Here is a 27,530-nt window from a genome sequence, read left to right as displayed (position 1 = left end):
GTATTTCTGGTTGCGCATTGGTTCAAGCTCTATAAAACTATGTGATTCTGGCTACCTGTGTTTCACATCGGACTGATTTTTAGGGGTGGGGGTCCTAGGGCTTTACAACGACATACCTTCCAACATTTCAAATGACCAAAGAGTGTAAATTTTCATTTGATGCTATGGTCAAGGGCTGGGTTTTACTGAGACTTTTTATCAATATCTATTTATGTAATCGATTAAGGCATTCAATAAACTAATGATGTCCTTTATTTACTAATTTATAAACACATTTCATGTTCTCTTTATACACATTATTGTGACTTTTAGGGCTGTAGAACACTCATATCTAGAAAACATTCTGAGCTCCTAGAGAAGAGGGGCACCAGGGGAAGAAAGCGGGACAGAGAAATTTAGGTTCGACAGAGGATCAATCCCTCCTAAAAGGGGGCACATGGGATGTATGCAACAGATGAGAAAATTCACAAAGGTTTAAGGACAGAAGGCATTTTAGGGCAATGTCTCTTTGACACTGAGACAAAGGAACAAGCTTGTAAAAATTGATTCACCATGTTGGTGATCTACAGTTACCTATGTGTCTTCATGAGTTTGCAGAAGGACATCTAGGAACTTCAGGTGGCTGAACTACATACATCTCTAATGATTGTAGGGAAATCTTTGGCTGGCCAAACACATTTCACTCAAATGGCTCATAAGCTACATATAAGCATTATTTTCTCTTGTAAATTAACCTCAATACTTTTAACTTCTAAATGATTTTATTTAAATTTAGCCAAGCAGAATACACATTAAACCATTTCACTAAATTACAAACCAATGATAAGCTCTGTTCTGTTACACACAATAAGCAAATTAAATATTCTCTAAGAGTATCCTGTCACCATCTGTGATTTGTGTCTGCTTTAGGAATATCTGGAAGGGGAAACACTTTTATCCTAGACCTTTCATTCTGAAACTATTAAGGGCGGGTATCGTCATCTTATGTAATTAGGTTTAGTTTTCGCTAAAGCCCAAATCACTGGACATATTTACCAACAGTAACTGTATTGTATGTGGTTTTTAAGTGGATGATATTATGCAAAATGAAATACACAACATATATAACAGAAAAAAATATTAGGCCACTGTATTAATAGCAGAGTAAGTTGACACAAGTAAAGTTTTTTTTTGTTTTTGTTTTTTAAAGTTATGTAAAAAATCTTCCATTAATGGAGTTCAAATGGACAAGCAGTCACATTCTGTTCTAACGTTATCACTATAAACTTTATTCCCAAGATGTTGGTATTTTTTTCTATTAAGAGATATGTAGGTCCTACTAAATCTTTAAAATAAACTTTGCTGTCACCAGTGACTCCTCGGTGAACAGGCTGACACCAAAATTTTCTTACATTAGCTTATGTGTCTCCCATAGTAGACCACATATACGTATCTTTTCATCTTTGCAAAACCCAGAAGTGTGCAGGACAGAGGGCAATATAGGTCAGTTAAGTGTCTTTAAGCTCTAAAGCTATTTTCAGATAGATGGACCTCAACAAGCTTTCCCTAGAGAATGGAATAGTACTATGGAATGGGATACACGGCAAGAGAACCTGAACCCAAGCTCCACAAATTGTAGGAATAAGCAAACAAATACAAACAAAGCACAAACAAATTCAAAATTCTATCAGTATGCAAACAGCGCAAACCTTCATCTGAAGCTGTCCTTGTTCAGGATTCCTGTCAATTATATAATAAATATGGCTTCTCGGAGTATCCTTGTCTTCAGCTGACAGCACAGCACTAGAAATAATGTAGTGTTCCCCCATGCTTAACACAACATCACACTGCCTTTAAAAAAAATACTGGTTAGTAAAGCACTGGATATCATTCAAAATTTCTCTGCTACAGCCTAACAATACAACAAATAAAACAATATACAAAGGCACAGAACCATAAAAAAATATAAAATGCCTATTCTGTATTTGAAAGAATATTTCACAATCATAAGGCATTCTGCCTGTCCATGCAGCGATCATAATTTGGGCACTGGGAAGTAGTCCCCATAAATGGGAACAAGTAAAGTTGCTGAGAATGTAAGCAGCTATGATATAGTAAAATCTTACACAATAAATTAAGAACTATAACTGCAGGAATTTTTTTTTACACATCTAATTATGTAATATTTGTCCTTTGTATTTGTATTTTATTACACCTAAAGTTTTACAGAATTTATGTGAGCATGTGATATCTGCATCATGGAAATCAAATCTGTTCTCGAAGGATCGCCAGCACAACAGGTTTTCCAGAAGGTACAATTCTCACAGTGATTATGTACAAACTTCAGAAATCCTGAAAGTCTCAGTGCGCTCCCTCAAGCACACATCTGGACACAACAGACATATATCAGTCATTGCCTAATTTGCAATTTACATTGTTTTACCCTATTTTCCTTTAGAGTCTCCTCTTTTGTTTTTGTTATTTTTTTTATTACTCTCCTGAGATATTTCCTATGGTTTGTTTATCATCTGCAGATCTCAGGAGGGTTCCATGTGCAGTAAAGGCTTTGATGTCATGCCTGTGACTGTTAATTACAAGATTCTGGTCATGATGCTAAAAACTAAAGATGTGCCATGTACATTATATCGCAATCTGAGCTCACACACACAGTAAGAGGTATCATTTCATACATCACACACACATAAGCAGGCGACTAGAAACATAAGACTGACTCGGACTGTCTAGTCTGCTTGTTCTTCTTGATGTAGAGACTCAGAATTCAATCAGTTCTTGGTCTTCTCTTCTACTCAGGATAGTCATATGCCAGCGCCATGCTTTTTTTACATTTCCTCATTGCATTAATCTCTTTTGCTGGTAGTCTGGTCTACATATCTACCATATTTATCCTCTCAGCAAAGTAAAACTTTCTTACATTGCATCTAATCTTGACCCTTTAGTTTTAGATTATGACCTCTTGTTCTAACATTCCTCCTCTTTTGAAATAAACGCCCCTGCTGTATTTTGTTAAATCCATCTATGTATTTAAATGTTTTTATAGAGTGAATGTTAGTGTGCCCTTCATGCAGGTTTCTTACAGCAGGGCAAACAGACATTGGGCTACATCATAAAATCAGAAATAAAAGGAACATTTTGGTAACTTTTAAGACTAAATAAAATGAAAGACTTATATTCATGAATTATGTCAAGTACACGGATTGTATTTATAAACCAGCAGATTTATCAAAATACAACTAACAAGATGGCCATCCAAACCTTCAGAAAAGTTGATTTTTAAATACAAAATATTTTTTCCTGTACAATAAACATGCAGTGTCTGTATTTAAGCCATCCGCCTGGGAATATTCTACGCCACAGGCCAGCCTTTGGCAAGTGCAGCCAAGCAATACATAAAATTCATCCATGATATGATTTAAGTAATTTAGTGTATTCATTCAACATACTGATTGGAAGCATTTGCCAAATTCTGTCCTTCTGCATTAACAATTTAAATGTGACAACATGAGTATGTGGACAGCGAGTATGTGGAACCAAGGAGACAAGCGAGGATGCAGTTCTTTTTCTATACTGGATAAAAGTAGTCAATCATTTATTCTTACAGATGCTGCACCCTTTTGTGCCACTGACAATTCTGAAGCACTCTATTCTTCCAGTTGTTAACTGTCCTGTTGAGCCAACATCAGCCAACAGTAACTTTCCTAATTTTAAGTATACGTCACCGACATTTGAACATTTGGTCTTCCAGATGTCCTGCTGCCTGTTGGCTATGTGACATAAAGTCACCCAATGTTAAATGTTTCAATAAAATTAACAATTGTAATTTTCCAGAAATTAGTTGTGTTGATAGCTTTGGAGCACTGTTGATTTTTTTTTGAGGCAAAAGTCAACGCAAAACTGTTTTGGATTTGTCTGTGAAACAGCTTTTGTTAATATTGTTGATTATCAGATAAAAAAATCTACTTCTGGATTAAGACATTTACGTTTTGAAAAAAACGATGTTGGAACTAATGTGTACAATGAACTATGAGATATATTTTTGTTGGTCTGGGCTTACCTGGCCATCACTGGTTGTTCATCATTAACAGCAATAATGTTCACAAATATGGTTCTTTTGACCTTATGTTTTCCATCAGATAACTGGATTGTAAACCTATCAGCGAGGTTTTCAGAGTCGTCATGCATATATATCAACTTCATACCTAAAAGAAACGACGCATCTTAATAAATATTTTTTTACATCACATGGTATGGCCTCTATTAACCTTCCTCCCTCTTTTACTTACTGGACTAATACAGCTACTCCTAAGTACATTCCGAAAAACAAATGAAAATACATGTCTTAACTTAAAAAGATTGTCATCCAACTTTGGAAAGCGCATAATGCAAATGCGTGAATAAAGAATTATTTAAAAAAGCCTACAATTTCCTTCCAAAAACCACGATAGATCTCCTGCCATCACAGCCACACTTGATCTGAGCATATGCACTAATACTCTTCATGAATGTAACCAGCGCTGCATATTAAATGTATTATCATGGACATATCTTTGCATACATGTAGTGAAGGACCACAACATACCAATAACAATACAGAGGTGGCAAATGCAGCATACTGAGGTAGAAAGTCATGCTGATGAGGTGTCAAAAACATCCTCATCGATTAGTTTGTGGGCCAAGAGAAGAGATGGGAAATTAAAAATAAAAATATGTGGTGCACTTATCCAGACCACTGCATAATCTATGATCATTTCAGAATTTTCTTAATATGTTTTTATTCTAATTGGACTAAGCTTTTGTTTTAGTTTGCAGTCTATTAACACTCCTACCATTTTTTAGAAGATCCATTGAAAAATCTTGTATTGTAGGCAGGTGGTGATTCTGATGACTATTAATTATCTCACTGACGTTCATGTGGTCCTTGGCATTTACTTCTTCCATGATTAATCCATGATGGGGATGCTCTGTAATAGTAAATACTAAATGATTCTGTGGCATGTCCATGTCAGACACATTTATCACAGAGGGATCAAGCTGTCTCGTCTGGCCTTCTACAACCTAAGTAAAAAATAAAACACAGATCATATGGAATGATATAGAAGAGATAAAAACAAAGAACAAAGATAGCTATTTAGGTGACAATGATACATTTGTATATATATATAGCAGTGTTTCAAAAAAGGTTTAAAATGCGTAGGGTATGTGTTCCAATGCATGACAACAGAAAAGTCTAGACTAAATTCAGGGTTTGCTGCTTAGCATTTATTTCAGTGCATGATGTCATAAAACAGTAGGAAAGCCTGACCTGGATTCTGATAACTTTGGAAAAACCTGGGGATACCTAGTCCCGCTCTGGCTGAGCAGTTGACAAAAAAAACTTTATACTATACATTATTCCCATCTTGTGAGATCCACCGGGCATTACCACATTTTAAGTAGTCATAACATGATAGTAGTTAGAATGAAATTACTTTCCCAAACATATGTATTTTCAAAGATTTTAGCTTTTTACTTGTCAGTGACAACATGCTCTTTTCCATAGGAAATGAACCCCAAGTATGTCAGTACCTTATTATTTGTTTTTTGGTTTCATATGAATTCAAATGTATTACTTATCTAAAATTTTAAAAACAATCTAAATCCCTTACTGTAATGTTTCTGGCCATAAATTCTGGCACTTCATCATTTGTTGGCTTGATTATGACATAAAATGGTTTCTCTACGGATCGATGTTTTCCATCAGTGACATACAGCGTAAACTGGTCAGTGGTTGGTTCAATCCTTTCATGTCTAGACTGCACATAGTTAATCTTTAATGACATTATGTCCTTGAGAAGAAATGAGTCTAGAAAAAGAAAATGACTTTTTGTAAAAAAAAAACATTTACAAAAAACACTAAATATAAGCATGATACACATACAAAAAAACTGGAAACCTTTGGCAACTTATAAACAAAAAATAAGTAGAAAATTATATTCATGTTTACTCCAGACAGGCCACCTAATGTCCATGTGCCTGGTCTACCACAGAGAAATATGGCAAGTTTTTATATTGCATGTCTTTTTATATACCCACATCTGCTGGGTATAGCTTATTATTTCACCAATCTAGCCACAAGGAAGATGGCAGCATTTTTTCAATGGTATTCCACGTATGTTTAATGGAAGGAATTTATTTTAAATCAATCAACAATCTATAATATATATATATAATATATATTAGTGTGAAACCTGGAAGCATGCCAACATTTTTTGGGTTATGTGCCCAAAACAAGGTTTATAGTAATGACTACTTATGTACTTTTTTATATGCTTACCGATGCTTATGCCCATATTGCTTTTCTCAAATCCTGGAGTAGGGAGAATGTTTTCAATGTAACCATATCTGGGAGGAGACGCCAATATGAACTGTAAGGTAGCAATGCTGGTGTCGGGGTCTGTTGCATTAAGGTGATTTGGTGTGATGGCAGCCGATCCTCCCTCGTCCACTACAAATATTTCACCTGCACAAAAAAAAACAGTTTTTGAAAGACTGGCAATGTGTAATTTTTTACAAAATTATTTTATCATTCATATATTGTGTACTCCATTTTCTAACATAATGCTTTGACAACACATTTGATTGACGTAAGACCATACTCTATTATGTGCACTTGAAGCTCTTTAACACATTTTTACATTTGGCAATTAACTTAAGATACAGCTCACTGTAAAAACTAAGGAAAAGTCTTCACTTACCTATTAAAATAGATGGTGGCTGGTTATCCACTGGAAAAACAGTGATATTTAGATCATAAACAGGAAAGGAGTCATGATTTGGTAACAGGGGAAGATGAGGCCCATTATAACAGCAGGGTTTCACCTCTGTATCAGCCTCAGCATCGGAGATAATAAGGGTTATAATGTCAAAGCAAGGGCTCAGTCCAACTTCACCACCTAAAAGGATAACAAATTTTAAACTGCTGTAAATCTGACATATGAAAAAAAAATCCCCACAAAAAAAAAATAAATGTTGGTCATTGCATTCTACATTACACTGCTACCACCCCAATGCAACTCCTTATTTTGGATGAGCGTCTCATTGGCTGTGACAAAATCTTTGTGCAACCAATAGAAAATACAAAAAGAACAAAACATTGCCAAGTTTCCATACTGTTACTATAGTTATTATAGTAGGCGGACCTTCTCATAGATCACCAGTCCTCTATGATATGTGAAAAAAGAATGGGTTTTATAAACTATCTGCTGCAAAAACTAGCCAAAATATAATGCACATATAAAATAACAATAACTTATTTAAAAAAAGAGAAAAAAACACATTATTCTAATGAACAAGTACAGTCCTATGTTGTTTACATACTGGTATGTTTGTAGATCACTGTTCCTGCAAGGACATCACTCTGCGAGAAACGGTCTACAACAATTCCATCTTTTTGAACAATGCCATAATGGGGCTGACGAGCAATCATAAATACCAGCTTCAAGTCATCACTATCTGCATCTGTAGCATAGATATATTCAGCCGAAATGATCACTTTGTCTCCTTCTGAACAAAATATGGCAGGCAGGAGGTTTGCATTGATAACTGGTGGTTCATCGTTGACTGGGGAAACCTGCATATAAAATGAATAAAATCAAGAAGCAGAATAACCATAACCCAGGTCCATATATAACCCTCCATCTCAATCCCCCACCAATTTCTTTCCATGACCGACCCAGACCCTATTGGTCAAGTGAAGATTAGGTAATATAGTCTAATTATAACACTTGATATAAAAGCCATGGAAACATACATCTGTATTTCTGAAAAGTCGGTTTATTGTTCAGAAGCTATTTGCCTTACATTCTGGATCAGTGGGTGAGTGTTTTTTATATGTAGACAGAATTGTTTCCTTTTTAAAAGGCTAAATATGTCTCAGATCACTGCGGAGGACTGGCCTCATGGCTGAGACATTTGGATTTATGAATTAATCATAGAAGCTCTCTTTCCTCTTTATGTTCAGTGGTAGGTCTAGAGTTGCTTTATTTTGTAGATTCTATTTATTTATGTCTGCATCAGGACTGCCTTTGTGGATCAGAAAAAAATGTGCCCCACCATTAGGGAAACGGATCACTCATGCATTTTGCTATCTAAAGCTTCATAGCTTGGCCTTTAATCAGCCCTTGTTGTATTTATGGATCATTTCCCAGTTGAAAGAAAAAAAACTCTATATAGCTTAGAAAGCAGCATTCAATTACTCTGACCTGGACATTTAGGATAAACTGAGTAGAACTGACGCCATCTGTAGCTATAAATATAATCTGATCCAGAAGAGTCTCTGAGCCATCATGCTGGTACCTGTTGGGAAAAGAATAAACATAAAAAGTGCATTTATAGTACATTATTACTAAATTACAGTATATTACTGAATGATGAATGTGGTCTTGCTGGAATATAACACACAATAAAGTTAGGGTCCAGTAATGATAACAAAGTGTGCATTAGATCAATCCATAAAAATGTGTCTTTCCATGTGTTTCTTCTGCAGCTTCATGGTAACACCAGTGGTAGTACAAGATCATTTGTTGCTTATTGGTTCTGCACATTGAGTGATAATACTGTATGTGTTCTGTGAGCAGTAGAGTCATAATTGGAAATACAGACTAACCTAAAACACGAACTGGTATGGAAATTATATGGAGATATGTGAAATAAGCCACTGTAACTCCCTTTGTTGGTTAGCCTGACTGGTCTTGAAATTAGCATGGGGAGCATATGTAGAATAGTTTAAGTTTCAACCCACCAACTTCTCAATAAATAATGAACAGCTATTCCTAGTGGGTTTCTGCCACAAAAATAGCTTGTACCTATATAATGCATAATAAAATCAATGAAAAAAAAAAAGTTCTTAGCCGTGCTAAGTAATGTATATGATTTTTTAATTTGCAAAAAGCAAAACAGTGCAGGAAGCAGGAATTACAAAAAAGATATTACTCACCCTAATGTATTGGAAGGTAATATCGTCTTTACTCAAGTACAGCAATGCAAAACATATGATTATAAATATGTATTGACATGCTGTAAAAAGGTGATATTGCATGTGCATGACTGTGAACTCTCTAGGTTTGACTTGAAGTCTCTGGGTCATCTCTCTCTTTCTCTGGGCAAGGTTACGCCATTTAGCCATGCTAGCCCTGACCAATACAAGGCTAGCCCTGCATCCAAAGCTCACAGTGCTCATGAAGCCACTCACCAGATTAGGGAGTGTACCAAGTAACCCTAACCTGTGATGTTTAGGAAAGCATTAATTTCCAAGATCAGTAGAATGCATTTAAAAAATCAAGAAACTAGCATTATCCATGCATCCAGAACAAAGTAAAATCCTAACCTAACTTTTAATGTGCTGAGGTCCTGACAGGTAAATCGATCTTCTACATCCATGGAAGATCCATCCAGCTTCACAACACCATGCAAAGGAGCCTTGTGCAGAACGACGTGGAGTTTATCCTGTTGTGTGTCTTTATCACTGATTTGGATACTGTCTGGTGTAATTGGACTACTACTGCCTTCTTCAACTATCAAGTCATTGGTAAATACCTATCAAGAAAAAGTATGTGGTTAATACCTCTCACCCTTCATGGCTATTTGTAGATACCGTATATTAAAGAAAAAAGGTGATGTGACAATGTGTACTTTAAAATAATCTACATGGAATAAAATACATAGAATCTATCAAAGTACATAGTGAGAAACCCTGGTCAGGTCAGAGTATGGGTTCACTATTAACCAAGTGCCACAGTTCTTCAATTCCTGCTGACTTTTAGGAATCCTTGCTATATCTAGTTTGGCAGCAAGTTGTTTTCCCAGTTTAGAAAAAAAAAAAAGTTTGTGCAGATATCTGCAATATAATATTGTCCCACAGCACATTAAAAGAGCATATCACTGTTGGCTTGTACAGTATGTTATGTGTTCAAGGCTTTACTCTTTTTCACATAGACATTTATCAATAATTGCTTTTATATATGTAACAACTAGGTTACCCTCTGAGTGTTTTATTATTTTCATTATTTTGATTATTAGTCCCCACTGCTTGCGTCCTTTATAAGGCTGAACAAAGTCAGTTGAAGAAAGTCCTGGATTTGTGTTTTTCTTCCAAGAACTTGTTCACCACGTGGCTTTTGGGCGTTTGTAAAGCTGCCCCTAGCAGCTTTGTGTTAGTCAAAGAATTGTGATTACTTAACTAAAAACACGACCAGCAGAAATTATTATTTAACCTTACCAAAAAAACACAGTTAACACATGCTCAAATGTACTCTCACCTGTGGAGGACTATTATCCTCAGGAAGTATAGTGATATTAAAACAGATGCCGTGTAAGGTACCCCCATGCTGGTTACTGACAGACAAAACAAATTGGATATGTTGAGGGTTCGGGCCTATGTCTTCCATTGGAGGCATATAAGCAACCTTCATGTGGCTCACAGCATGCTGCAAATAAAGTATATGTGTATGATATTATTATTAATATGTTATTAAACAGTGTAAAACAACACATATTGAAATTCTTGAAAAGTCTTACTTAAGCAAGTGTATCCTCTCCTGTAATTATTTATGTTATTATCAAAAGGGTGGTGATTTCACAAGGCTTCTAGGAGTGGCTGATGTCATTAGACCCACCATCCTATGTTAATAAAAAGCCAGTTTGGAACATAAAATGATGGAATGTCTACAGCAAGCACTTTGCCCCAGATGTTCCTATTATAAGGATGTTCTGCTGTGCCATTTTTTTTTCTTTGTGGCAATTCTTCTTTAACATTTCAAGAACTCAATGTCTACTGTTTGGTCCAGGCTTGGACCTTGACTGTCAGTCTACTCTTCTAATTATCTAACCAGGTTAATGACTTATCCAGAGAAAGAGGTTTACTCTTTGAAGGACAATGAAATTAAGAGATAAGGGACAGCTCTCCATTACCTATGTAAATAATAATTTTCAATAGTCACAATTTACTGCACTGTATGCTGTGACTTACTTGAGAGAATGTTGTTGCCATTATTGCTGTGTGATCCTTCTCTTCTTTATGAAGATTCTCCGCTAAAACTATTTTCCCAGAGTCTAGGTTGCTATATAGAAATATAAAAACAACACAACATTCAAGACAAACAATCAATTTAGTGGTGGATGTTATCCATCAATGATTTTTTAGACATAAAGCATGGCAAATTATACAAAATATGTTTGAACTTTCTTGAAGTTATATACAGTGCAGGTTCCTAATGTAAAGCACAAAATGCTAATAATGTTAATCGTGTATTTAACATCTTCTGGATTACAACAGAAAGTGTTAATGGTAAAAGGGGAGAAATCGAATTATTACACTATTATCACTATGGATAATTAAGAACTATGTTTCAAATGTAAATTTGGGACTGCAGATCGGACCAGGTGAAAATACATTTACCGTGAATTACTAATATATACATAAAAAAACATGCAAATAGCCGCACACAATTCCAGGGCTATAATACACAGTAACAGCTTGAGTTTGGACAAATAGATATTAAAAAAAAATAAATTATAGTATTAACAAATGATATTACTGGGTAAGGGCACAATGACAAAAAATATATATGGTTTCAGATATTAAAAATATGCTGCCGAAATTTACATTTCACTAAAAAAGTAAGTTCACCATTTGGGTCAGTATTGGTATTTTCTATCCTCCAGGCACTGGATTTACAAAATAGGTATTTTTACAACCACAGTTGTATGAATACATGCATTTTTCATTGTTAAAGCTATAGTTAGTAGTACCTGTTTAAAGATACGTGACAGGGTGGCGTCGTGACGGTATAGATTAATTCTCTTTCTGGGGACTCTGTGTCTATGAAATGCAGATGTTTCTTTGTGATAAAAGCAATCTCAGTTTCCTTAACGATCAGATGTCTCACAGTTCCAGGAGCTTCCTTGGGAAGTTGGTCATCCACAGGGTTGATATGTATAATTACAGTCTGCACCACCCCACCAAAAAAAAACAGACAAGGAACTTTCAATTATGGAAACATAAAATTTTTTACATAGATCTTGGCAGTGGAATGGGTCGTACTTTAAACATTGCACATGGGATGCTACCTTTGCCACAAGTTAGTTTGGGAAATCTCTGCCCTGGTCCACTGTAAGTGCTTAGTTTTGTAATTTTGTCCCCTAACAAAAGCATTCTTTGCATAAATCATTGTACCGTTTTGAGAACTATCAAAGAATATGTAGGAACATTACTACTTATTGGAGAGTTACTGAATTTGTAATATATATGTACGGGAAAAACATGAAAATTCTAAGCCATTTGTGTAATCCATTCTGGAGTGTTTTTAAAAAGAGTCACAGGTACCTGAGGCCCAGATAGATTTGGAGGATCATGACTGTCAGAGAGAACAAACTCAAAGGAATCTTCAAACACTTCGCCTCCAAGGTGGCGGTAATAAATAATGCCGTTGTATAGGTCTCGTTGTAGGAAGCTTGCGACAGGATATGCTTTTAGCGGAAGAAAGGGACACATGAATTTTTTTTTTTTCATGAATCTATTATTTTCTATAACATCTGCTCAGTAGTACTCCCCTAATAAGAGCTGAGCGCCTACCGAAATCAAGCCCCAGCCAATCACATGTATGATATCTGTACATTGATGTTTTGCTAGAATAAATTACATCATCTGCTGCTTCAATGGCAGAGATACCAAGCATGGGGAAGAAGTTCATGGTTTAAGTAAAGGCAGCCATGGGAGGACTTAAGTGACACAATTACAAACAAAATGAAAATAAATATATATATATATACATACCTATGAGGTTTTGTCCTGGTTTTTTCACTATCTCCCCAGCCAGGGATGGCTTGGTAATGTTAAATCGTATATAATCATCACTGGAGTCCATATCGGAAGCACGGAGCATTGAACCTTGGATAAGTACAGTTTGGCCCTCAAACAGCTCAATGACAATGTTGGTAATTAGGAATGGAGGGCTATCATCTTTAGGAAGGATGTTAATTGGGAACTTGTGGCGGATGCTGTGGTGCCCGTCAAATATCCTAAAGACTACAAAATCCTTAGTGGTATCACTGTCATCGTGATGATAACAGACGACTCCAGCCTGTATATCTTTAATGGTGAATATGAATCCTTTCCCTCCTGACAAAATGACAAAGAAAAATTTTAGTTTTGGAGAAAATCATTTTAATATGGGTAGCTTATTTGAGTAATTATATATATTTGTACTGTTGAGAAAAATAACACATTTCTGAATAAAAAGGGGGAGCATGTGCCATACTGATCAGATTTTGTCAGGATTACTCTCGGAATGGAGACCTGCCCACTGTGTCTACTGAACAATCTGACATTGGACAATCTGACAATTTCCTGTAAACGTTAACGGGGGCAGTGATGTAACAAACCTTATCCCTTAACCTAGTCGCACACTTTTATGTATGGCCAAAAAGAATCATAGCATTCAAAAGGGAGTTTACCCAAAATATAAAAAAAAGTTTAACTAGTATGTATGTAATAATATAGCGTGTGTGGATACCTTTATGTGTAAATACGATAATATATCACAGCTTTCCAGAATGGTTCATGCCCATTGAGTATGTCAAATTCAATACCATCTTGCCAGAATAATTTCTGGAAAGACAGAAATACCCAAACTACAAGATTTGTCCTAATCTCCTAATTTTTCAGATGAATGGTTTGTTCCAGTCATGTGGAAATTCAATTTATACTGAATTTTTAATAGGTAGGGGATTACAATGGATCAGATTTAATCTGTCATCTATGTGGATTTGCAAGTTTTATTACTGGGTTGGTTAAAATAATTAAACAGGTAAGATTCTAACCCTTCAGTCATCACCACTGCAATTCTATATCTAGCTTTGGGAAAAATGACTTTTATTACACTCTTCCTTCACCTTCACTGCACTGTACATGATCTGTGTGCGACAGGAACAGTGGTAGTTTTATACAATCGAAAGTCTTCAACGGGATCTGTAAATTCTGAGTATGACACAGATCTTGTCAGCCTACAACAGGCATCTAGAACTAGAGGGAACTAGGTCTGTTTAGTAGTGATGAGCAAATTTGCATTGTACTGTTTACGAGGCCAGTGACGCAGCTAGATAATTACCATGAGCCAAGGAGAGTTCAGACATTGTAAAATGGTAGCATGGGTACAGTAAGAAAAATAAATAACTAGCAGCATTATGGTTGAAGGAAAGGTTTGTTGTGAGAGTTGTTATTCTATTGACTGGTGGTTAAGAGACCCAGTGGTCTAGAACAAAATGAATACATGTTACACAAATCTAATAAAACACAGGCAATATTACCCCTTAGAGTTATACGTCCATGCTGCAAACCATCGACGATCACCAAGCGGACTGCACCAATGTTGTCATTGTCAACAATCTGAAGTTGTTCCCATGTGATTGGTCGAGACTGGCCTTCTAAAAGATCAAGACCTATATAGAACATAGTATAATAAAAAAAAAATTAAAAGAATACAGTAACTAATATTAGGTAAAAATGGCTACCAATGAACTATTCTTATATACATTACTGGGAAATATGAGATTGCCAAAGCCATAACCAACTTACTACAAAACTCTTGTGAGTGGAGTCTAACAGAGAATATAAAGTACTATTTAAAATACTTTAGAAGCCAGAAACAGTTACATCCAAAAAACACAGGTGAACACGTGAGGAGTCAACAGTGACATTTAAGGAGCAAGGTCGGACATTTCCCTTGTCCCTGAACTTTTTTTTTAACACAGCATACATGTGCTTAAGGGTAGCTGTGTTTGTGCATAAGTATCATATGTGCACAAGCCTATGTAAAAATGAAGAATTACTTTAGAGGTGTTTGTGTGCCCTGGCAATCTCACTACACGCAAGCTACCTCTTATTCCTACCGGCTCTGCTGTTTAATAACCTATTTTTAAAAAGTTGACCTTCTCTATGTGTCTTTCAATGTAATAATCACTTTTATTCATTCCTTTATTACCTTGTGTGACAAATTTGTATGCAATACACACCCTGTCCCTGAATCACAGTTATGTGGCTACACACTAAATTTGACAATGTAAAAAGACTTTACATTACACATACCATTGAAGGGATGAACACTATTCACTGACACTAAAGTGGTCAGTGTTTTGTATAAGAAGTGAGCATATCAATGGCATGTTTTTATACAAAAATAAAAAAAACTCACCCATATTCCAGGATACCCTAGGGGCATTTGTGTCAGCAGTTCTGATTGATATATGGAGTGTAATGGGGGAACTCCTTTCGAAAAAGAAATCATGAACTTCAAACTCCGCCTGTAAAGGACAACATGCATTTGGGATATTTTATTATTAATTTGGCAGAATCAGTATTTCAATGAGCACATTTGTAACGGAGGTAAATGGGACATCTTGGTTTTCTCCAAAATTAGCAGTTCAGAAAAAAAACACATTTTGCTTGTGGTTTTGGTACTACTGATCATGTTTTGTTCAAATAGTCCCTTATTGTATTTCAGAAAGATGGATGTTTTGTCTAACATTGTACTAGTGAGATATTTTCAATAATACAGAGTAACAGTTTACACGCAAGCATAGAAACAAATAAATATAAAATTAAAACATTCTATTGTCCCAGAGTCATTTTGAACTATTTGTCTTATTTTCATATGAATGTGTTCAAACCCATGATTATATTTACCTAAAACCAAGACGCTCTAAAAGGACTGCCAAATTGTTACATGGTGTTACATGGTGTTTAAACAGCTATTGCACTGGCCAAAACTCAAATGACTCTAAATGTTTTCTTAAAAAGTTATAACAGACTCATTCCCATGTGAAAATAGAATTTTTATGAAATTCAGATGTATTACTTGTCAGTAATATTTTTGTAATATTTTAATCAGTCAAAAGACCTAAAGGCATAAAGCATGGAAATATGGGATATGGGTCATGTTGGGTCAAATCAAAAGGTTTGTGGTTTGCAATGAATAAACCTTAACATTTAACAGCTGTAATGCTCTGGTTTTGCTTCATAGGATAATATTTTAAATTACTTTTATATATCGCCTACTAACTTCCTCTCCTCTAATTCCCTCCCTGAACCTCTACAGTCTGGTTTCAAACCCCTTCACTCTACTGAAACAGCTCTAACAAAAGTCTCCAATGACTTGCTCTCTGCCAAAGCAAAAAGTCACTACTCTATTCTAATTCTACTGGATCTCTCTACTGTTTTTGATACTGTTGATCACCACCTTCTTCTAGACTCACTTGCTTCTAAAGGCATTCGAGATACAGCTCTCTCCTGGATCTCCTCATATCTGTCTAACCGTTCCTTCTCTGTTCACTTCTCTGCCAAGACATCATCGCCTCTTTCATTTTCGGTTGGTGTCCCTCAAGGTTCAGTCCTTGGCCCTCCGCTGTTCTCTCTTTATACTTCATCTCTTGGCAAACTAGTCAACTCATGGATGTCACAACGCTACCTCCAGCTTAATGTTTCTACAACTGAACTCATTATCTTCCCTCCCTCCATCTCCACTCCACTACCTGAATTCTCTATCACCATTAACAACATGACTATCTCTCCTACTAACCAGGCCCAATGCCTTGGGTTCATCTTTGACTCTAACCTTTCCTTCATCCCTCACATTCAGTCCCTCGCCAGATCCTGCCGATTGCACCTAAAAAACATCTCTTGTATCCACCCATTCCTCACCCAAAAATTCACAAAAACTCTGATTCATTCACTTATCATTTCCCGTCTTGACTATTGCAACACTCTTCTGGTTGGCATTCCACTGTCTCGACTCTCTCCTCTACAGTCTGTCCTAAATACTGCTGCTAGGCTTATCTTCCTTGCACGCCGCTCCTCTTCTGCTTCCCAACTCTGTGAAACCCTCCACTGGCTCCCAATTACCTTTAGAATTCAATTTAAAATCCTGGTACTAACATATAAGGCCCACCATAATACTCTCCTACTCCATCCCTACATTCTCCCCATGGGTTAAGGCTCTCCTCTTCACTTATCACCTCTTCCTTTTCCCGTCTACAAGATTTCTCTCGGGCTGCCCCATATCTCTGGAATCTACCTTCACCGAATCTTCAGCATTCACGCTCCCTCCCAACATTCAAGAAACATCTCAAAACTCACTTCTTCAGAGAAGCCGCACCATCTTAGCTGCTAGAACGTCCCTGTCATTGATACAATCACCACACTACCTCTCACCCTTTCTCTGTGCCTTACGTTTGTCACCCCATTCCCTCAAGATTGTAAGCTTGCGAGCAGGGCTCTCTCCACCTAATGTATCAGTTTGTCTTAGTCTGTCAATTCTCATCTTGTCATACCCCTTGAATATATGTATTGTATTAAGCGCTGCGTAAACTGTTGGCGCTATATAAATGAAAGATAATAATAATAATATCAAACTGCACATAATGCATATCAATTAGTCTGTTCACTAAAAATCAAGTTATCTGCTGATGTTGTTAAGAGAATCTAAAGCTGGCTATTAAAAATAACCTATTTCCCGACAATAGATTCTTCGCTAGCTGCTTACCCTTTTCCTTCCTTCCTGCCTGCCTGCGCTCTGATGCTTCCCTACGCCTCTCTTGTCCTCTTCCCTGCTCTTTCGCACCATTTCATTGCGCGGCTTTCTTTTAGTGCCCCTCTTCTTTTCCTTCTTGACCCTTTCTCTCCTGTCCGTCCCTCCGCCCCTCCTTCCTCCTCTCACCGATCATCCCCTTCCTCCCCTCACCGATCCCCCCTCACCGATCCCCCTCCCCCTCCTTACCGACCCCACTCCCCCTCCTTACCGATCCCCCTCCCCCCTTTTTTTTCTTCCTTCTCCCTCGTCCGTCTATGTTCTCCTCCTTTCTGTCTTGTGTGTTGCATGTTTGTCTTGGTCTGTCTGTCCCTCCCCCCCATACTTTTTTTTTCTTTTTCTCGCGATGTCCGGGGCATGCAGCCACTTCAATTTTGTGTTTACTTTTATGGGCTCACCACTCCGCATTGCTCCACAACTCCTGTTTCTTGTCTCAGAGGAGAGGTGCGGTCTTTGCAAGGCCCCTCTGTATGATCACCTCTAGTCCTCAAGGCCCTACTTGCTTAGGGGACATTGTCTTTTCTGATATCGCCCTGTTTACATTTAGTTTTTTCCATTTGTCTCGATGTTTATTGTACTTGTATTCTAAAAACGTAATAAACTTTCATTTACCTAAAAATAACCTATTTCCTAAAATGTTCTGAATGGTTCTTGAACTCAAAAATTGGCTACTTTATATTCCAGGTCACCGAACCATTGCCAAAGTTGAACTCCCTTGATCCACGGTTTCTCTTACCTCCAAATTTCTTCGCTCTGTGTGGCTGCTGTTCGGGGGCTGATACGCTATTAACATGTCATTGAGATCTTTCCATGTGAAAGAAGTGATACGCTTGGTGTGATCAGACAAATGTGTAAAGAAGCCTTGAGCCGGTGGTTCTGTGATGTTAAAAACCAGCAGAGGCTTGGGGGTTTCGCTGTCCTCAGCATCCACAGCTGCTGTTGTCATTGGAGTCAGAATGAACTGATCCACTTCTAATATGAACATTGACATAAAGGCGGCTTTGGGGATCTGATTGGGAACAGCATCTCGAATGTGGACTGGAATCCATGCATATTCCGACTGCAAAAAAGATGGATTAAAAAGTTTAGGTGACACCTTGATGACATTTGGTTAAGATGAAAAGCAATGTATTGTATAACTGGAATAGTAATTCAGAATTTATGTTTCTGACATTACCCAAGACAAATGAAATAAAATACTTTTTAAACAAGCAAGTGCATATCATTAAACTTGCTACTTTGTCAATTAGTATGGTTATTCATTCATTAATTGTTGGTTGAGTGTTTCTAAACATTTTCCAGTACCATCATTATTGCACAAGGGGCAGAGGGTCAGAAGCTTATATGTAATATCAGAATGTATTTCTTCACTGGCATGGTAACGAATAAGTGGAGTAGCATTCCAGTAGAATTTTTTTCTGTGAAGTACCAAAAAAGTTTAAAACAAAGTAGATTCTGACATAGTAAGCCTTGAGGCATACATTTTTAAGATTTCCAGTTTTTGTAAAGGTGAAAGTCCTGCAGTCCTCTTCTGTATGACTAAAATAAAATAATAATAAATTCTGTGAAATATGTCTATGATAGGACTGCACAAATCCAGTGCTTGAAAGCCACAAACAGGCCAGTAATTCTTTAGATCGATGCCTGAAAAAAACAACTTATTCTTTAATTGAGATGCCTGAGCTCAACTTATTTAAAAATAATTACCTGTATCCAGCACCCCTCAAGCACTGGAGTTGTGGAGCCCAGCTCTATGACCTTTTCTGCCAGGAATTAGGTAGTCCAGATAGAACATCATAATCCATACAATTAAGTTGTTTAACACTTCAAGGAAGCTTCTGTAGCCATTGATTAAACATAAGGTATATCGGATGAAATGTAAAAGGTCTTTCATTATCTATCATAATTATAGCAGGTGCTAGAAATAACTTTGTACTACTTGAACCTGAAACTATATTGTGACAGCTGGACATGTCTATTAGGCCAGGATACAATAGCACTTATCTAACCAGATAAACAAATATAAAACATCCATATCACCTTTCCCACAGTACAGTCGAAATCTTCCAAAACACTTTACAGCTTGTTAAAGTGAAATACATTTATATGTTAAGATTCTGAACAATTACTCACCTTATACAAAGATTTACTCCGGGTGTCGGTAAGGTCCAGTTGGATGCTGATATAATCTATGTTAGGTGAAGGAGGGTCCAGGTGCTGGTATCTGATTCCCATTAAAAGGAATTCCTCACAGCTAGTCTTTAGAACAATCCCAACCTTCTTAAGCCCTGGTATGCAGTCGCCCCGCTTGCAGAGAGGGCTTGGCTTTTGATCTGTGAATAGCAAAAGCCTCAGTCAAATCAGATGTGTGATATTGATTTTTTTTTCTTTTTTATAGCAGTTGATAAAGAGAACTGCTTCTTAGAACCTGACCATTATCTACACATACAATGCACATTTTCCTGGTGCACCGTTTGTTTTGATTTACGCAGCTGACCAAAGAAAAGTAGCTTTATGTCACTTCTTCATTCTTGCCAGTCTTCTACCTATTTGTGAGTATATTCCACTTTTGTTCAGGGTCTTCCCAATTCCAGCCCATGACCAACACAATTCTTTTTTAATTTTGCTAACGCAGGCATTGTGGCCACCAGCTTCAGTGCCTAAAGTTTCCTGAAAAGCAAACCTGGTATTTGACTATGAATCTAGAACCCTAAAAGAGTAACAATGCCATTCCATTCCACACAAATATAGGACTACCATACAGGTTATCGAGGGTAATAAGGTTGTAGGGGATGCTGCCTACAATTCCCTCAAACTGTATGTTGGAAAGCAAGATAAATTCACTGACCAGACTTGACAGAGGTCCCATGCCATTGCATGGCAGCTTTCTTTCCTGTTCCCGCTGGTATGGAGGAGGTTAAAATAAATGCTACCCTGTACACCCTCCTGTCACCAAAAAAGCTATACTTAATTTCATAGGGCAGACTACTACAACTTCGCTGTATTGGGTAACAGCTGATTTGATACATCTTTAGAGCCACATTGATACACTTGTGACAGCCATAGTCTACACATGATTCCCATGAAAAAGTAGTAGTAGAAGTACATATGTATGCAAACAAAAATGGAACTCACTGGATCCATGGAAAAAACTTTCAGGTTGATCCCCACGTGGTTGTTCTTTCGCTGCGTCTCCAGTAACAAGCTGACCGTGGGTCGGAAGTTTGGATTCTGAAGATGACACTCTTACAGTACATTCAAGGTTGACCCTCTTGCTATAATCAAAGCTCAGTATGTTCTTATCAATTATATTGGAGAGGCCATAAAATTCCCGAACTTCCAGCTGCTTGGGGCCAAGTTTTATGATGTTGCAGTCGGGTTCCACCAACTTTACTCTTAGTACAAATGTTTCTGTGAATGTCTCATTTTCTGTAAACCTAAATGGACATAAAAAATGTCACCAGTTTTCATGAACTGTTTCACATGCATTAACACTTGAAAGAAGAAGATAATTTAGGATCTTTTGTTTGCAGACAATAGAAATCTAGTCCAAAATTCATCATTTCCTGCACATTTTGATTAATGTATTACTGAAAACTGCAGCTAATACTCCAAATGTTATTAATTGACGTGAGAAAAATAAGAGAACTTCTGCTATAGTGATTACAATATCACAGAGCAATGTTTCTCAACGCGTGGTTTGTGGTGGTGGATCCAGGGGTGTAATTCTGCTAATTCTTTAAGAAACATGTATAAAAAGAAGTGACAATTCAATTTTCATTGATCATTTGAAATATCTTGTTTGGAAATTAAGCTACTATGGATATTTGGTTGAAAAAAGTTAAGGGAAGAAATCATTTTTTATTCTCTCAACACCTTTTGGAATTCTTATGAAGTATATGCAATTCTGTATAGGTATGTGCCAGGTGAACGTAGAAAAGCTGCTAACAACCCCAATGAGATCTTCCCTAGTGCTCAAAAAGAGAAATGTGCAAACTAATTGTGTCCAGTGATCGCTGTTAAAACTACTAGGCAGTTGGAATATAAAAGCAACAAGTTTAATAATCACTTTTCACATATTAAAAACAATTAATTCCAAAAAAAAGGATCAGAAGTATAAACATTGATAATTGGATGATATTGATGAAGATGTGCAACATAGCTTTTTTTGTCTGATGTTGTGAACTGACACCAAAAGTTGATATTAAGGAGAACCTTACCACGTTCAGAGATAAGTAGATTTTAGATAATGTTTTAGCTGTGTGTGAGAAGCAGATCCACTCAATATGGGCTATAGCCTCCCATACATAAACATTGAAAGAGGCTTTAGCTTTCAGTGACGGCTTCTATAAAGATAACATCCCCTAACCTTTCAAACGGATGTTTGTTAAAACCCATATTGAGTGGGTCTGCTCCTCATACACACCAAAAAAATCATGGCAAACACATCAGCTTCTAAAATCAAGACAGAAAAGCTATGTCGCACAATTTCATCAATACCATTTTATTATTATCAATGTGTATATTTCTGATCCTTTTCTTTATGAATTCTTTTTGCACCCAGGTATAGTGGGTTAAGCATCTAGCTTCACATTGTTATTCTACTTTGTTCGTATGGTTACATACATCAAAATTAAACCATATGTTGTCATGGGAATGGGACTATAACTTACATTTTACAATCAATGTACAGTCAAAAACATTTGTGGGGTTACTCAATGTACCAACCATGTTGGATTACAAAAACCACTAGTTTGTTAATGGTTTTTAATCCCTGTTAGGCTCCCTGAAATGTATAATACCGTGTCTTCAGCTTTTTGGATGGAGTGCAATCAGAAGGGTTCATTACTACATATATGATAGTGATGCTCAATGGTAAAACCAACATGGGACAAAAGTTTCATAATGTGTTTGAACTGATGGGTGTTTATCTACTTTTTGCCCCAAACTGGCATTATTACATTTTCCCCTGATGATCTCATTGCAAGATCATAATTTGTACAATTTTAACAGTTGTACTTTACACATTGTATCTCCTAATCTCTATATATCTCTGACATTATACAATTAAAGGAGATTACAATGCTGTGCCGTGTAATTATTACAGAGTACAGATTAATTAATGATTGTAATTTCACTATTTTGATATTTCTTGAAAAGTTTTCAATAAAAACATCTGAAACGTCTGCATTTAGTCGAGTAAGCAGCCAGCACGGAACCTTTAAATGAACATTGGTAACAGAAGTATATAAAGCTTTTTATAAAAAACCCTTCCTTTGGTTGTTGGAGAGATGGAATAAATTTACAGTGCAATAAGGAATATAGCCACACAGGGTGTAGCCATGTAGGGTATGCAAAATAAACAATATTTAATAGGTGATATATATATATGTAATGTATTCTTCATACAAACCTGTAGAGTCTTAGCATGACTTCATCTTCATCTAAAATTGGGCATCCATTATGAGTGTACTGGACTTCATTAGGCAGAAAATGACAGTCAAATACCTGAAGGAAATATGTTTTTAAATTATTTTGTAACAGATAAAATAATACACAGTGGCAAGAAAAAGTAAGTGGACCTTTTGCAGTTATCAGCATTTATGTATAAATTTGTATTAAAATATAAACCTTACAATGATGAGCAAAAACCTTCTGTTTTAACTAATGACACACAAATGATTGTATTGTTCTTGTCCATATTGAATGCATCATTTAAACACTATACAGCACTGTATTATATGCTCAAGGAGAAAATTATTTCTTTCCATGGGACTTTCCCGTAATCACTAGCAGATGCAGAGATAAATGATGAAATAAGGGAAGAAAGAGCTATTTTATTGAAATTGCAGACTCCTAGCTAGATCACAAGCCAAATTGGTTCTGCTTGATTATAATAAACAGAGTAAAGGGGAAAAAGTGTTAAATTGTACCGCACAAAATAATTGCCTGGCCTGTGTAGCATCACTCACTGTAGAGTTTCAAACTGCCTCGGAAAGCAACAACAGCTCAAGCACTGTTTGTCAGGATCTCCATGACATGGGTTTCCTTGGCCGATCAGCTCTACACAAGCAAAAGATCACTGTGCACAACAGGGCCGGCCCCAGACAAAACGCTGCCTGGGGCAAGGTTTAAAATGCCACCCCCCCATTATCTACCCTTCCTCTCCCTGCCGCCGCCCCCCACTATCTACCCTTCCTCTCCTTGCCGCCCCCCCATTATCTACCCTTCCTCCCCCCCCCCTGTACTTACCTTTCAACAGTCCTGAGCGCCAGAGATGACGTCATCTTCCGGCGCTCAACGTCACAAGCCGGCACCGAGACCGAGCTAGAGGGCTCGCAGAGGAGAGAGGGGCTCCAAGCGGGTGCTGACAACTTGGTAAGATAAAACCACTAGGCGCCCTCTCTCTCTCTCTTCTCGGCTTTAAAAAAATAAAAAATAAAAAAGGGCTTGGGGCCGCACCTTCAAAAGTGCCGCCTGGAGAGGTTGCCCCACTCGGCTCCATTGTTTTTCAGGGTTGGGACTACCCCCCTTAGTTCCAGTGAAGAGTAATTTTGTCAATTGTATGATTCAACCAAGTGGCTTGCACAAAGCCCTGACTTTAACCCCATTGGACACCTTTGGAATGCACTGGAACACCAAGTGGAAGCAAGGCCTACTGGTCTTACATCAGTGCCTGACTTCACAAATGCTCTTTTTGGCTGAATGGGCATACATTCCCATAGATACACTCCAAAGTCTTGTGGAAAGCCTTCCCAGAACAGTGGAGGCTGTTATAGCTGCAAAGGGGCCAACTCTATATTAATGTCCATGGTTCTGGAATGAAATGTCCAACAAGCTCATATAGGTGTTACGGCCAGGTGTCCATATACTTTTGGTCATAGAGTGTAATCTCCTCATATGATGGCAATTCCATTTTATCCATTGCCAAGTACTAGAATACTATACCAATTTATTGCATGCAATCCCATGAGCAGCAAAGGAAAAAAAACAGCTCTTACAGTTGTACATAGGTCAGATAACCAGATCAATGAGACGCCAATGAATACATAAATAAATATAGTAGTTAATCCATGGGTTTAGCACTGTGTTAAACCAGCAGATTTATGTACAAAACATAGAAACATATTCTAAAATCATGTATGCTTTTGCCTAAATTAACATACTTCATACTAACAAAATGTTTGAGATTGCGAGGATTATTTTAAATGTGTACTTTCCTGCCAGTAGGGGGCAGCAAAGTACTAGGTCAACCTTGAACGATTTCACAATATTCTACATTAGTTGTGTCCTTCACAGTTTGATGTTGGGGTCACATAAAGGTTAGGCTAGGTTACTAGAAAAAAAACAAGGTAAACTGTATTCAAATTTAAAACATCTAGTTGTATGTGTCTATGTGTATAGGATTTTCAGATCTCATGCAAAACTCTGTGCATTTTGTGAAAGAACTATGTGAGTTCAGCTGTCTTTCTTACTTACACCTCATTCACCGACAAAAAATGTAATGATTAAAACCAATAAAAACAGCCATTTGGCATTACTTTGAAAAGTTAATCTGTTAAGCTAGTTACAGTTTGCATGAGAGTCGGCGGTAAAGAACAGAGGCAGTGGAACATAAATGTAAGAGAGATGGTCCTTGTGCCAGGTCCAGTTTAATTCAGTGCATATTGAGTGATGCCGCTTGTATATTCTAGGGTGGCATGTATCAGCCATGCTTTTTTTGGTTCTTAGAGCTGTACTGCCTGTTATTCATGTATCCATATAAATTCATTTTCATCTGGAAGGACATCTAAACTGAACACATATCTCAGTCTGAAGGATACTGTGTGGTGTACTGAAGCCAATGGTTTGAACAAAGGAAAAAGATGAAAGGGATGTACAAGTATGGATGTCCTCTTAGGATCGGACACCTTAAATCATATTTTTAATTAACATTACCTACCTGAGGGGATAATATCCCAACCCTCTGTGTTATTGGCTCATTGGCAATTACTTCCACTTTGCAGGAATCTTTCTCCTTTGGAATGGAAAACTGCAGGTCTTCCTCTGACAGGAACGCACTCTGCCCTTTCATCACAGTCAGTCCCTGGTTTTTTCTGATGAAGGTTGAGTTGACATCCCTCAGTATGAGCAGTGACAACGCAAGACATGGATACAAGCGGCAACCTAAAAAGAAGCTCATTTTGTCCGCTGGAAACTTTTCAAAAGTGGGTCATCCGGCAACAGATAATGTTTTTACCCTTCCATTCGATGCATCCATGCAACACAGGTTTTAGTCCTCCGTTGAGTAACGGTGAGAGCGGTTCTTTTGTCTCCAATGCGCACACAACAAGCTCTTTCACAAAGTTTGGTACTTTAATCAAAAGTCGTTGAACAATCCTGACAACGCCAGATATTAACGTGCTTCTTGGGATTTTCTAATCCTGCAAAATGAGGGGATAAAAGAAGTCAGCTGAATGCAAACAAATTTCAAAGGCTAACAAGTCAATAGGAATCTTTCATCTTACATTCAACAGGGACCACATTAGAACAACTGAGCGACTTGACTTCTATACAGAGGATGTGGGCCACATAATGATTTCCACCTGTAAGAAATCAACGGCTGGTATTTGTAGCTACACTCTCGATGTATTTTTACTCCAGATCAAATAAATTAAAAATCCACCTAGAAAGTTAACATCTTTAACCCTCTGTGTGCAGAAGGAAATAACATTGCTTTAGCAATCTAAGCAGAAATTGCATTTAAATTAAAAAAGACAAATAATAAGAAGAAATATGTTGGGATAGTAAGGGTATGATGCATCTATAGATTATACTAACAACTTTTGGTATTATATATCTATAAAATGTCTCTTTTCCAGAAATACAGTCCCTCATTTTGACCTAAATCCATCTGTTGTTTTCCCGCTGATGTGCCTAAAGTCACAATAATTGTTTATATCAACAGAAAAACATAGGTTTCTAGGTTAAATTGTCCAAATATGTATTAATGCCAAAAAGTGGCATAAAATGGATCACTAAAGCCCCAAAATTCCAACAAGACTCGTAAAGAATATATTGTCCTTCTTTGGAAATGGTGGAAAGTAGACTTGGGTGCCAGCCAACTCTTCGTGTTCGTTTCGGGCGAATATTCGTTTACATTCTTTGTGTTTGTTTTATTTTTTTGCTTTTGCCGTTTCTTAGAAGGGGTTAATACGGGGTTAACGCAGTACGCACTACACAGCAGCTTTGGCGCCAGGATTTTAAAGGTCCGTATGAGCAACTCTATTGGTTGCCGGCAGGGGCCTCCTCTGCCATCAACCAATGAAGTGCAGTTGCATTTCATTGGTTGATGCCAGACGAGCCCCCTGCTGGCGACCAATAGAGTCACTCGTACAGACTTTTAAAATCTTGGTGCCTAAACTGGTCTCCCCACTCCAGGAGTTGAAGGTCCATAAGTGCGACAATAGAGTCGCTCGTACAGACCTTTAACGCCTGACAGCCAGGCGAAGTTTCACCGTCAGGAGCTAAAGGTCCATGCGAGCGACTCCATTGGTTGATGGCACATGAGCCCCCTGTTGGCTACCAATAAAGTCGCTCATACAGACTTTTAAAATCACTCGTACGGACCTTTAACTCCTGGCGGCGAAACTCTGCCTGGGCCTGCTCCAGGAATTAAAGGGACCAATAGAGTCACTCGTACAGACCTTTAACTCCTGACACGGAAGTTAGCCTGGGGCGGCCATTGGTCTCTTCACTCCTCTGGCAGAGGAGCTCCCTGCCGGTGACCAATAGAGTCCCTCGCACAGACCTTTAACTCCTCGCGTGAACCTACAGATTTCCGCTCCCATTAAACCCTGCGATGCCGCATGGATAAGGTAGGCTAAATGGGGAAAGGATCTGGAAATTAGTAGATTAACAAAGACGAAAACAAAG

At 37.4% G+C, this 27,530-nt stretch overlaps 1 protein-coding gene across 1 annotated transcript in view; it reads right to left on the bottom strand.

The window, feature by feature from the left end:
• The window catches only part of FREM1 (FRAS1 related extracellular matrix 1), a 50,815-nt gene extending 24,783 nt beyond the window's left edge, over positions 1-26,032 (bottom strand). The window contains exons 1-21 of the mRNA XM_053465938.1: positions 25,558-26,032; positions 23,029-23,123; positions 20,751-21,052; positions 19,749-19,948; positions 18,352-18,675; positions 15,225-15,333; positions 14,341-14,472; positions 12,809-13,153; positions 12,359-12,501; positions 11,785-11,981; positions 11,003-11,093; positions 10,293-10,460; positions 9,362-9,570; positions 8,238-8,331; positions 7,354-7,606; positions 6,732-6,929; positions 6,311-6,496; positions 5,643-5,839; positions 4,824-5,052; positions 4,052-4,196; positions 1,689-1,830 (exon numbers count right to left, since the gene is read on the bottom strand). Of these exons, the coding sequence (XP_053321913.1) occupies positions 1,689-1,830; positions 4,052-4,196; positions 4,824-5,052; positions 5,643-5,839; positions 6,311-6,496; positions 6,732-6,929; positions 7,354-7,606; positions 8,238-8,331; positions 9,362-9,570; positions 10,293-10,460; positions 11,003-11,093; positions 11,785-11,981; positions 12,359-12,501; positions 12,809-13,153; positions 14,341-14,472; positions 15,225-15,333; positions 18,352-18,675; positions 19,749-19,948; positions 20,751-21,052; positions 23,029-23,123; positions 25,558-25,797 (3,999 nt within the window). The 5' untranslated portion in view covers positions 25,798-26,032. The remainder of the gene's footprint in view (positions 1-1,688; positions 1,831-4,051; positions 4,197-4,823; positions 5,053-5,642; positions 5,840-6,310; positions 6,497-6,731; positions 6,930-7,353; positions 7,607-8,237; positions 8,332-9,361; positions 9,571-10,292; positions 10,461-11,002; positions 11,094-11,784; positions 11,982-12,358; positions 12,502-12,808; positions 13,154-14,340; positions 14,473-15,224; positions 15,334-18,351; positions 18,676-19,748; positions 19,949-20,750; positions 21,053-23,028; positions 23,124-25,557) is intronic.
• Positions 26,033-27,530: the final 1,498 nt, after the last annotated feature.

This window comes from Spea bombifrons, chromosome 1 (genome assembly GCF_027358695.1).
Source record: "Spea bombifrons isolate aSpeBom1 chromosome 1, aSpeBom1.2.pri, whole genome shotgun sequence".
NCBI classification, from domain to species: domain Eukaryota; kingdom Metazoa; phylum Chordata; class Amphibia; order Anura; family Pelobatidae; genus Spea; species Spea bombifrons.
The sequence above is the reverse complement of the archived record's forward strand: the minus strand, read 5'-3'. Positions and strand labels throughout refer to the sequence as shown.